General features: G+C 36.1%; 1 protein-coding gene across 10 annotated transcripts in view; it reads right to left on the bottom strand.

Annotated features, from left to right (window-relative positions):
* PTK2 (protein tyrosine kinase 2) overlaps nucleotides 1-13,556 on the bottom strand; it is a 215,895-nt gene that overhangs the window by 87,756 nt on the left and 114,583 nt on the right. For all 10 annotated transcript variants that reach the window (XM_009285068.1, XM_009285070.1, XM_009285071.1 and 7 more), the window contains exons 6-8: nucleotides 10,520-10,599; nucleotides 8,903-8,965; nucleotides 4,234-4,288 (exon numbers count right to left, since the gene is read on the bottom strand). In XM_009285068.1, coding sequence (XP_009283343.1) covers nucleotides 4,234-4,288; nucleotides 8,903-8,965; nucleotides 10,520-10,599 — 198 coding nt within the window. The remainder of the gene's footprint in view (nucleotides 1-4,233; nucleotides 4,289-8,902; nucleotides 8,966-10,519; nucleotides 10,600-13,556) is intronic.

Genomic DNA, 13,556 nt, shown 5'->3' with positions numbered 1-13,556 from the left:
TGGGAACAAAATTATTTCTGCTCTATATTATAGAGGGAATATCTAATTAATAATGTTTTGAATAAATTATAATAAAAGACAACACGTTAACCTTTGCAGGATCTATTTTTTCTAGATTCCTCATTTCTCCCAACTTCACTGTGTACCAATACAAAAACAAAGCAACCTACACCTTCATACTAGGTTTTAAACTTAAATCTCCATTCTCTTACCTGGTAGTAACAACCCAGCTGTAGCTGCATCTTAATCTCTGCGCACAATATCTTAGACTATCCATAATAGAGTGGATTCTTAAAGTCTGATAATATGCAAAATAACTTCCACATAAAAAGATAAAATTTAACTAGTAAATTTAAAATTAATGTAAAAAGTAAAACAAACATTTAAACTAAACTATTTTAACTATATCGCATATCATTTTATTAACTGTTTTCAGAGTAGAAATAACCACGTAGGAAGAACAGCACAAATCATCCTCCCAACATCTGGAACAGTGGGACAGAGCAAGACACCTAATTACAAATCCTGAAAAAAAAAGCACGTAGAGGATACAAGCAGGCTTTCAAACAACTGCATGTAAAAAAAAAAAAAAAGAAAGGAAAACTAAACTAAGACTTATGAAAAGTGAAGTATCTGCCTGTATATAATGTATAATCCCTGGGAAAGCTGCCACTCATATGAAAATAAAAACAGAATCTGAGAAGCAATCTCTTTAACATGCCCCAAAACCAAACAAGCAATCAAGAATCCTGAATAAAAACAGATGTTTCTAAACCCGAGAATTCATCTAGACAAAAGTTCAGTGCCTTCTCCTCATCTGTCTTAATCATAAGAATCATAGAATCATTTAGGTTGGAAAAGACCTAAGAGTACAGGTATGCTCTGTAAGTAGTGTAGGGCCAGGTGACCCACCCTTTACATCACATAGTGCCAAAATGTCAAAACCACAAACACATCTATTCTTTTTCCCTTTGCCAAAGCTTGACCCGTGTCTGAAGTGACTGAATGGGTTTAAAAAAACCTTAGTAACACCCATTTCTAATATATCTTCCAACTAACAACAAAGATAGAAGGCAAAACCATGCTTATTTTTGCAATATGTCAAGGTTAAGACAGGAATTACCGTTGTTGCTCTACCAAAACACATCTGAATGTCCTATTGTAACAGCATTAAAACTCTTCATTTTTTCACGTTGCCTGTTAACAGCTCCAGGCCCTACACAAATATAAACTTCCTTTCATCGTTAGCACTTCCAGTCAGATTAGGCATTCATTTTTAGTAAGCCTTTAAAGAACATTCAGAACTCTAAATAGCCAGAATTTTTTAAAAGGCGTGTTCAGAAAAAAGTTACTCTAATAGCAGTGATCCAAGGGTGTTGCATATTCACATATATCATCATCTGATGATCAGTTTTGCAACGACACATATATGGGTTGAAAAAACCCTCAGCTCAGCACTTAAACTTTATGTTACAAAGCTAACAAAGAAATCTGCCATTTTGTTGTAATTTCAAATTACTGCATCACTTCAGCAGAACCTTTTGCCAACTATCAGGTGGATCGTTACTCTAACAGGCTGCAGATACTTGGGTAGGATAAAGAAAGCATCTGGCAGTCAGGAGACCTCCCTACTGCACCCAGAGCTGCCTCAGGCTTTGTTAGGACTCAGACATAACTTTACTGGACTTTTCTGTTATCTTCCCTGTTACAGAGAAAATCGACGTTAAGGGAAATGAAAACCTTAGCCTTAACTGAACACCTGGCAAATACCAGGAGCAAGACATTACAAAAAGAAAAAAATCTGCTAGCTCAAGTTGTCCCAAGTATTTCAGCCACTCAGTTGTTGAAAGATACTTTGTTCTGCCCATGGTTTGTTCTTCTGGCCTGTTTCAGCAACATCTTGACTTCCATGCATCATGGCATATGTTATCTGGCTCTAAGTCTACAAAGAAGACTGACTCTTCACTTTAACTTTGAGATCATTAATATGGTGTAAACATAGAAAGTCAGTTAGAAATAACACACCTCTTCCATAACAGAAGAGAGCCATTTATGAGAAATATCTGTAAATGACAACTTCAAGGGAAATGCACTGAAAATTTGCTCTTAAAATGTTTTCCTAAGACCATTTTTTTTTCTCCACTTTTGCTCAAGGCATGCTCTGGAGTGACGAGTAAGACTCCTAATTTGCAAACTAAACACAATCTGGCTTACATCCATTTCCCCGCATCCTCCCCGCCCCCCAACTGTTGGTTTAGTATAAGTAGATTTTTCCCCCCGTGGTGTTTGCGTACTTGATATACCTACATACAGAGAGCATGGCTTAGCAGTCATGGCATCTTAAGAGGCGCCATTTACTAATTTACTAAGCTAAACATAGGAAGGTTTCTTATTCTTCTCTAGTGAAGTAATGAGAATGGAAGGCCTGTTGACTCACTAAGTTTTCCTCTGTACTTGAATTAGGCTGACTTATTGTTTCTTGAACATGGCTAGACAGAACTATTTGCAGCATATATGAGATATAGTGCATTGTCCAATGACTTTAATGTTTCCTCCTGGAGAAACCTCCCTAGACACCCCCTGGGACAGAACTTGCTTTCCTTTACAACGTTGTGTCTTACAGACACTCTGTGATCAGCTAATATATAGATGTCTTTAAACTCCTGACTGTTTAAAAATTTATTTAATGACCTCCCCAAATAAAGCTGAACTTTCTGGTTTTAAACCCCTGTATATCACCTCATACTTTGCACCATTAAATATTTTTATTTTCATTTTTCCAGCCTTCTGGTCTTCCTATATATGGAGCGATATTCTCTGTATAGCTGGCATCTCCTAAATGTTTAACATCAACAAATTTGATTACCACTGCACTACACTCTAAGCTCTACCTCACTAACAGAGAGAAATAATTAATTTTATACTTCATGGCCATCAGGTGCCCTCCTTTGCCTGCCAGTTCAAAATCACTGGTTTTCACAAAGTGAAAGTCATTTAATCATTTGAATATCAATCCTAGATTATTTTTAATTGGGATTTCATTTTCATTAAAAAGCAGACCCATTTTTCCTTCCCTTGTTTTTCCTCTTCGTATGTCCAACATTTTTTTCATGTCTTTGTAAGGTTCTACTCAGCTTCACCTTCTGGCAATTCTTGCTACTTCTTTCTGCTATTCTCTCCATTTCATGATTTCTAAAGAGCAGTTTTCTTTGTTGGTCAGTTTTCTGGCTCGGTAATATCATTTTTGAGATAGTTATTCATTCTTTTACGTCTGGAGCCTTTCATCACAATTTCTCCCTTTAGCAGAGAATAGAGTTTCAGATAATTGCTTAAATTAAAATGCAGAGGGATTACTTAAATCCACTTGACTTCATTAGCTTCTGATTTTCAAAAGTCTTTTGAAACAAAACCTCTTCATGACAGACATTTTCTGTTTATCCACCTAAATCACAATGTAGAAACTTTCTAAATCTGAAGTTGAATTCTATTATTTCTATAAAACCATCACCACTGCTTACCAAAACCAGCTCTAAAATACCAATTTATGATTTATAGTTTCACATATGAATGGTAAGAGATATTTTACCAAAACATTCATATCAAGAGGGCTATAGCTGTAAAAATACTTGGTTACCATTCTTAATCCCCCTTTTCAAAACATGTTGAGAAAAATTTGCATTTTTTTACTCTGAGAACATATGGACTTCAATGGAAGCGAGATTCGACTAACGTTTATACTCTCAACTAGGATTAACGTAAGGGGAAATTACTGGAAATCTTCCTTGAATGAGTCTGATAGAGTCTTGAGCAAGGAAGGCAGAATTTGGTTTATGGCCCTGCCACTAAAAATACGCTGTTTTCTTACATGTCCCCTTCCTCTTTCTCATTTCTCTTTTAAGGGGAAAAAAAAAAGTTATTTGATACTAGAAGATCTGAGGACTCGTTCTGAACTTTTGGCCACAAAGTTTGAGAGGTAGAGGTGCACCTCTCACAGTAGCTCAGCAAGGCCACGTAAATCACTACTATCTTAGTTCTGCCAGTTGCACACCTGTGCTATGGGGATTTACATCCTACCAATTTGATAAGATAGCTTTCATATTTTTTCACCAAGACAGAACAACTGCACAGGAATTCCTTTATAACTATACGGTGAAAATGATAATGCAATTTTCAGATTTCTGACTTTTTTTTTTTTTTTTTAAGGAGTATAGAATTGACTGGAACTATAATTACCTTCACTGAATCTAGTAAACTCTTCGGAAAAAAACGTCTTAAACCAACATCTTTCCTGAAACAAAAATACACACAGCATTAATATAAAAAACATTGCGCAATATTATACTGCTCTTTTTCAGGGTGGTGTTTTGGGTTTGGTTTTGTTTTGTTTAGTTTTCTAACTACCACATGCAATATAGTAAATGATTTTCATAGTGAGGTCCTTGACAATCTCAGAGTAACAAACACACTACCATTAAAATGCTAACCACAGCCACTCCACAGCAAGTGTGGGATAGCAGTATCTTCTAGTTTAAACTCAAAAGGATATCGCATTTACAACAGGTACCTGGTGTGGAAAGTGTATTATTTGAAATGTTGGCTTGGGCACAGAGAATTTTTGAGAATAAAAACTGTTCTTTGTACATGTTTTAATAATTTAAAGAATATTGAAAAAATATTCTTAAAGCACATAGTCAGGTGAGAAGGGAACAACATGAAAATGGCAAATTCTAATAAACATCTAATAGAATTGAACAGGGGATACAATATAAAGGACTTCTCATAATACCACCTCAGTAAGCATGTTGACTGCTGTTCCACTACTGTTTTACCCTGTGCAGCACTATAATTGAAGTTTTTTTTAATTTCTACGGTCACTTTTTCCCCATATTGAGCATTTAACATGAAAATTCCCAGCTTTTTATTGTGAGCAATCTCACTTTTTGAATCTGTAAATCAAGATCCTAAATCTGTCTGTGAGCTCAGATTTTGCAAACTGAATTACATCAAGCTCACTTTCACACTTAGAAATAGGGCTGCAGCCCTAGTTTGAAACCCAGAGCCATAAGGATTAAATATTTTTGTGGCTCAGATGTGCTGCACCTAGCTTATGTCTGATGTGTGTATGTATCACTACAACGAAACATTAGCTTCAAGAAAGATGCCTGAGAAGTTGCCAGAGATAAGTTAGTGCAGAAGGAGACCATTATACAACCAAGTATATCAAATGTTGAACAACTGTGAACTAGTTGTATAGTATTAGCAGCAAATTTGCATGGAAAAGGAAAAACTAAAAGAAAAATGTAAATAGGAACAGGACTTATATCCTTGCCTCTCGAAGGCGCTACTGATCTTTTTCCTTTAAATTTAAGAGGTTACAATCTCTTTTAAACGAACACCCTTATCTGCTTCTGAAATAAGTATGAAAGAAAGCTTTCCATGACTGCATGCTTTGAACATAAACAGAAATACATCTGGAATTCTTACATTTGGCAAAGAAAAGAAAAGCTGTTAGTGAGCCTGAGATACACAGTACATATTTACTGCTACCTAATGGCGCAAGAAGAAAGCCAACATTAAAGTTAATATGAAAAGCTTACTCAAAATAATAAAACAGGGTATTTTTAAAGCTCTCTAAAAACAAGCAGTATACAATTTCACAAAACATACTAAAAAGACCCTCAACTAAGAGGAGCAGAACATTCATGTGCAGCAGCGAACACTGGCATCTGTGCAATGACAGTAAGCTGAAAGATTATAAAACTTTCATAAATGTTAATTCCTTTCATACATTTCTACTCAAATGCAAATTATATGCAGTTTATCATCCCACACAGTTAAATAAATCTAACACACTATTACCATCTAAATAACATGCAAAGACATTTTGACAAGGAATATATTAGTTTAGCATTAAGCATTTGAGAGAGAAATGGTGTTTTCAAAAATGAAGCACCCTACATCACTCCAGTAATACTCATTTTAACAGTACTGCAGCACGTGGCTGCGACAATCTGATTCAATTTGTTATTAAGAGTTGTAGAGTAGCCTTTTGTACAGGTCTGTATGTAACAAATTCAGAAGAAATTCTTATGCAGAGTACAACAAAACACAACTCAATAAAATTTGTTAATAAAGCATATCCTGCGTTTAACTGAGACAGCAAATTTATTTACTGGAGGAGAATTTAACATAAGAAGCATACAGATTTAATGCCATGGTCAATAACAAACTCTGGGTACCTATAAATAAGAGAATAAGCATTGGAAATTGGAACATACAAACAGTTTTAAACACACAACCCTACAAACTCCTTCCCTTCCCTCCTCAGCTGCACTGCGGGGGGGTAAAACGGCCAACTTGGGATACACACCAACTCAGTCCTCCAGATGAAGAACTCAGACATCTGTTTTCTGATTGCCAGTAAGAGATAATTAGTAGCAAGATCCTGGTTCATACAGTTCTGCTAGGCTTTGTATTTAACCTCATCTACTCCATCTTCTTGTGGGCTTAAATGTAAATTTATTTTTTTTATGTATAAACTTCAACAGGATTAATAAAATACCAACTACAGATAGATGATACCACTTGTCATATAATGATAAGCAGCTTTAGGCAACATATATCTTTATTTCCGTTTTTCATCTCAATTGAAGTTACAACAAAAAAGTAATGTTAGATTAACATAATAGACTTTAACATGCTTTTTACAAAATTGTAGCTGCAGCTGTTCCTTCATATAGCTCCCATTTTTGTACTTGTAATTATCCCTGTTCCATGCTAACAGGCTTCACATTTATTATGAAAAAATTCTTCTTTCATTACATGAAGGCCCAACTATTAAAGGCTACTTAACAGTTTGATTCTATCTACCATTTCCCATCCAGATTTGCTCTTGTATGAAAAATCTGATCAAAGACGAATATACATCAAATAGACATCTGACAAAGACAGGCAAGAAGCAATCACACTAAATGCAAAAAAGTGCCATTTAAAAATTGCACTCAGCTGGTTACGTGCCTCATGATGTACTAAAACTAGCAAACCCCCCCCCAAAACAAACAAAAAGCCTCACTTAAGAAATAAATATTACTTGTGTAGATAAACCTTTATAGGCTATGAAGGTGGTAAGATTGAATGAGTACATTTTGGGGATCGCTGGCACTTCTTGCAGACTCGCAGCCTCTTCCTAGCTTATAATTATCTATAGCCACTTTAAGGTGCTTTTATCCTTCATATCTCCCAGCTAAATCCCATACAAAACACATTTTGCTTCTCAAAAAAAAAAAAAACAAAAAAAAAAACCTTGAAGTGCACAATTCTACATTTCCAATTTTGCATGGCATTAAGCTGTTGGATTTTGCGTATCAGGGTTTTGCTTCACTTTGTCTTTCACAGCAGCAATTAAGTTATTTCCTACCAAAACAGTTACTGCTTGGAAAAAACATGCACTGAAAGAAACAAGTCACTGTTAAACTGGAAGCAGCCCCATACTGAGTCCTCCAGGAACTCTCACCTGTTACAATTATTAATTAATACTATGTGTCATCTGTTTTGACCCTTGTTTCCTTTGTCTCATTGTTTCCAATGTTGTTAACCTAATTACTGACGTTTGTAGCTTATGAGTTGCTGACTTAAAAATACCTTTCTCAAGTTCTTGCTGGAACATATGTAAACTGCAACCACTGTAACTCAAAAGCTCCCTTTTCCCAAAGAGGATGACATGGGATCTGAATTGCTCCAGGTCACAGTACTTTCAAATCTTTTTTGTGTCACCTTTTAGCCCTGTCTATCTGCTCATCCTGTTCATCTTTATTAGTCCTTTCTCATTTTGTTATGCATTTCCTCAACCAGGATACTTCTACTAGTGGCTACTGACAGAAAACTAAAGTCCTTCAAAAAAAGCGTAATTCAGACAAAACCAAAGCTTTACAAATTCTGCGCATATAGAAGAGCACTATATAAATAGCAGGCACTATATAAATAAGCAGGCAATTCATTAAAGTTATCTTTACCTATTAAAATCATATAGTTTCCTCAAAAATCCTTGTGAACTTATTGTGATGAAAAATTTCATCTTCCACCTCCAAATTCTCTAATTTCACATCTCTAAAAGTTAGCACACGTGTTTTATTAAAAATAAAATAAAAAACAGACTTCACTCTACGCCAGCCTTTTATCCCAATTTTATGTTAAACTGTACAGCACCTTTTCACAAAGATAATCAGTAGTGAAGAGCAGGTCATTGGTGTACGTATGTATGAAACATTGTTTCACTAAATTAATACAAATAAAACCAGCTTTCAAGCCCTGAAGCTTCTAAAGGACTTTAGATTGTTTGGACTGAAGCCATCTACTGTACAACACGATTAAGTAACCAAAATACTTTCAGTATAATGATGCTTCTCAGTCTTCTTAAAATTTGTGATACATAGATAAATAATAAACTTGCTAATTGCAAGGTCACAATTCAGGAAATCCACATACTGAGCAAACAGAAGAAAAAACAATAACGCAAACATTTTCAAGTAACTCAAACTTTACCACAGATGAGTCACAACTGAAGAACGCAACTATGCACAGAAAACCATTTAGAAACAAAATCACCTTAGAACTAGACTTGATGAACCCATAAACATTAGCAAAATTGCAAAAAATCATAATAAGCCTCATGATCAAGTCTGAACACCTGCATCCCTGTTTCCCTGGACCAGAGTTAAAGGTGCTCTTCCTACTTCTTATACCTTGATAGGTTTCATCATCCGTTTCTTATATTAAAGCACTCAAAGATCTCAACAAACTTCGTGGAATAAAAAATTACAACAGAAACGTTCGGTTATTGAACCAAATTTTATGTTCCTGATTAAGAAACAGTTCAAACCTCAAGCTAGAACACAATACTTACTCTAACACTTCATAGTTGGACTTCTTTTCTAATGCATTGCCTCTCATCTCTCCGTAGGATCTCCTGAAGTCAGGAAAAATATTTGAAAGTGACAATTATTGGATGATCCAGCCTAAAACTACAACATCAATGTAGTCAAATCTTTCAGAGACTTACCATTAGAAAACATGGCAGAATGAATTCAAATATAAATATTAGTACATTATTCTCCTACCCCAATAGATCAGATTTTTATTTTACAAAATAATTTCATGTATGGAACGTTATGTATGGAGCATTACACAGGACTATAGCAGTACTGCATTTTAGGACCACTTTAAACCAGCTTAACTACATTGCTACCAAAGAAGTTATCTAACCTGCCCTTCAGCAGCTCCTTTCTACCTCCAACGGTATCTCCCTCCTTTGTAACAGCACTCGTGTCTGTGCGTGCAACAGGGAGAACCAGAGGAAGCAGATGAAAACGTTTCAATCCAGACATGTTCACATAAAAAAATAAATTGATAAATAAATCACGAACGAGTAGCTGTTGTTGGGAGAGGGCTGGGATCATTGTTTTCACTGAGAAAGTGGACTAGTAATGCTTACGGTAAGACAGTCTTAGTACTAGAAATATCTCATGAAAATGCTCTGAAGAGCCACAGCATGAGAACCATGCAAAGCAGGACCTGACTGACAAAATAATCATGGATTATTATACTCATTACATGTTTTGAAATAAGGCACCAACAATTTCGTAAGTGTGTAAGGAGTTTGCAGTTACACAAAGAATTCTTTTCTCTGGGGCTACTGGCAAAACTTGCAGCAAAGACATCAGGTTCTCCTACGATACCTAGGCAATTTCATAAGCCTAAATTTTGTTTTATTTTGGAAAGTACTGTTCAAAGGACACCTTTATTCTCTGCTAACTAGTTTACATTTGCCATTAATTTCTTATCAATTTTACTTCTTCCCTAATCTCCCTGTGCGAGACAATAGCGTAACTAAAGCAAATGTTTCAGGCTGGAAATTCTCCATAAATTAGCAAAAACCAAAACATGCATTTCAAAAGCTGTGCTGGGAGCTCTCTCAAGGATCTCTTAATCTGATAAATTTATCTTTATTTTCCAGCTGTCTATTCATTTGACAAGAACACCAAAACCACCCAAAAGAATCCTTAAGATTTAATCATTTGAAAATAGCACATTAAAAATTGAGTAAATGCAGAGAGGGAAGGTAGTAGCATTTATCTTTAATTACATTCTTTAGCTGAAGGATTTATTTATGCACAATGACTAGACTATTTGCTAAATAACACCACAGATGCATTAGTTTTTTTAAGTATACTTCGCTGTACTCTAGAGGCCTTTGAATTATTCAGACGAAGAATTCACCCAAAAGGCAGTATCAAGATGTAATTAATTAAAACTTTAAAACTAATGTTAATTTAAAAATCAGTAGAAATTGGTTACAATACAGTCTACTCAGTTTTTCTTCAAACTACTTCATGGCAAAAAAGTCTTACAATGTTTTATTCAGCTATACTGGTCAGAAATCAATGAACTATAAGCAATTTCAAAATTAATGTATAGATTCTGTCAGAAACATGTTGAATAATAAATGAAATTATCAGCTTACCGGATTTCAAGGCAACCTAGTTTCAAAGCAATTTCCTGGTCCACTTGATCTGCTATTTCTAACATATAGTCATTTTTCACCTACAGCAAAAGAAGTAGGTACGCATCACAGAAAGATCAGTTCAGTGCCGATACAGACTAAAATACTGCCCAAATAACTACAGAATAAATACGTCTTAAGTTTAGTTTTTTGGAATGACTATTTTCAGTGTATGAAGAGAGAAAAGAAGGTATGTTCATATTCTCCACAAACGAGCTCCACTTTTGTAAGAAACCCATTTCAACTGCAATGAACTTGGCAAAAAAAATTTCCTTATCTACATCAATATTACCTATGTTTTATTAAATATAATCAAAATCTTCACAGGAGGCTGAGCAGATGGTCGCACCTGCATTCAAGATATGTGAATGTATGCTGTATTCTTGAACCATCTTGGTCAACAGTTTTTAATTTTGTAGGTGCATCTAATCATGCACATAAACCAGACAAAAGTCCATGCATTACTATGAAAATAAAAATAGCAGTAAGTAAAGAGAATAGTATGTGAAAATCGTACTACACGCTGACTTAAAATAATGTTTGAAGTAGCAAGAAGAAGAAACAAGAGTGTAACTAGATGGTTACCACCTACAATAGGAAATAAAACAGGCCAAGGAGTGTGCTCTGACCTTGAGGCCAAATGCTACGGCCAAATGGTCATCCCCCCCGAAGAGGACGGTTGGGCCAAAACAGCGTATTTGGACCACTGCTGGCATGCAACAAGCCCCAGCGGTGCTTGGGCACAGTCTAGAAGAGTGGTAAAGTGGCATATGCAAAAGCTGTACCGCAGAGCATGCTAAGTATTCAACAAGATGGACTACGGTGGGTCAAAGCTTCATCACGTGTCCTGGACTTGTTTTATTTACTAACATCGATGTAGGCAGCAAGCCTACTTTTTAGGTAACACTTTCACCATATCAGAGTAAGTAATTTGTACAGTTATTACCAAAAAAAGACAATACAGGAGAACAGAACTAGTGCTGAAGAACTTAACTCTGCAAATCCTGTCTTCTGTGCAACAGCCGTTTTTTACCACTAACGTATCTCTACCAAAGTACAACTTTTCTTTAATGGCTCATGTTATCCTCTATCTTATGAAATCATAAACTTGCTATTGAGATCCTAAAGCCTAAGATCCTGAAGTTGCAGAAAGTCCTGAAATATCACAAAACTCCACGACTCAAAGATAAGATTACACATTATGAAAGAAATACACTTCACAAAATGTTTTCTTGAGTGATGACAAGTTTTAAGAAAAAACTATTTCAAACTGCTACTGCTATGAAATACACAATTTAAAAGATAAGGAAGTACAGCAGCAGATTCAACAGCTGGAGGTCCTCTCCAGTCAGCATCCTCCCAGTAACACATGAGCCTGTACCACAGCATTCCCTCACCGCCAATGACAGCTGGATCCAGCCCTAGACTACAAAGCAACAAATACATGAGACCTTCCTAGTTATGAAGTGCATGAAAAATTTTAATTTGTTACTGAAAGATGCGAGAGAAGAAATACGATAAACTGTGAAAGAGTGAGAATATGAATTATGACAATAGCTGCAACATCAGGAGGAAGCTTCTTGCATTTGGACTCATCCAGGTACTCAACATGACAAAACAATAAGCTTTTAACTCTTCTCAATTCAACTCCTACAAATACTAAGGAGAGAGACAGGAGAAGAAATAATTGTCCTTCAGCATCATGTAGTTTGCAATTTGTACACACATATGGAAATAGTCATTCTGTATTCCCATGGCAGTAATACACAAATTTAAATATGTAGAATTAACAATTATTTTTTTCTTTATTATGTTTACAATTAAAAAACTTCTCATGTGAAACAGCATTCTATTTGAGTTTTTCTGGTAACAGTGACAAAGATTTATCTGATTAAAGGTTAAAAAAAAGCTCCACAAAACCACAGACCCTATATATCTGGTAATAAAAATGGCTGTAACTGATATAAACTGAGAGAGAGATGCATCTTCCAGGAAGTCAAGATGTTTTGATTCTGTATTTTCATTCAAAACCATGAAGGTCCCTATGTGCTAGCCAAGCAAACAGTCATTGCTCTAATGGATGAAACATCTTCTAATTTATGAAATCATTTACAAACAACCATGTATAAATTAGAGAGAACTGTCAGTTACATGACCACACATATTATGCGTATCTACAGTACATATCATGTTATCTATTTATTTATGAGATATGGCAGATACATTCAGTTCATCTGAAAGACTCGGCAAAGAAGGCATTGCAGAAATATTTTCTGCAGGGAGAATTTAAGGTCCTGTTCTTCAGCATCAGGTATAAAACACTGCCTAATCTTATGAAGTGACTGAAGAGTTTTCCCATCTGAATTACCCAGAATCACACAGAGAAGGAACCTCTGGAGGTCATCTGGGCCAACCCCTCTGCTCAAGCAGGGCCACCTAGAGCTGGTTGCCCAGGACCGTGTCCAGATGGCTTTGGAGTACCTCCAAGGGTGGAGACTCCACAACTTCCCTGGGCAACCTGTGTCAGTGCCTGGTCACCCTCACAGTAAAAAAATTTTTCCTGATGTTCAGAGGGAACCTCCTATGTTTCAGTTTGTGCCCACTGCCTCTGGTTCTGTCACTGGGCACCACTGAAAAGAGCCTGGCTCTGTCCTCTTTGCTCCCTCCCTTCAGATATTTATACACATTGATAAGGTCCCCCCAAGCTTTCTCTTCTCTAGGCTGAACAGTCCCAGCTCTCTCAGCCTTTCCTCATAGGAGGGATGCTCCAGACCTTTCATCATCTTTGTGGCCTTTCACTGGACTCTCTGCAGAAGCTTGATCTCTCTTGTACTCTGTCATGGTTTAACCTCAGTCAGCAACTGAGCACCACACAGCTGCTCGCTCACTCCCCCCACCCGGTGGGATGGGGGAGAGAATTGGAAGAGCACAAGTGAGAAAAAGTCGTGGGTTGAGATAAAAACAGTTTAATAATTGAAATAAAATGATAATAATAATA

This window comes from Aptenodytes forsteri, unplaced genomic scaffold (assembly GCF_000699145.1).
Source record: "Aptenodytes forsteri isolate BGI_AS27 unplaced genomic scaffold, ASM69914v1 Scaffold182, whole genome shotgun sequence".
Taxonomy (NCBI): domain Eukaryota; kingdom Metazoa; phylum Chordata; class Aves; order Sphenisciformes; family Spheniscidae; genus Aptenodytes; species Aptenodytes forsteri.
This window is presented reverse-complemented; position numbering and strand designations above follow the sequence as displayed.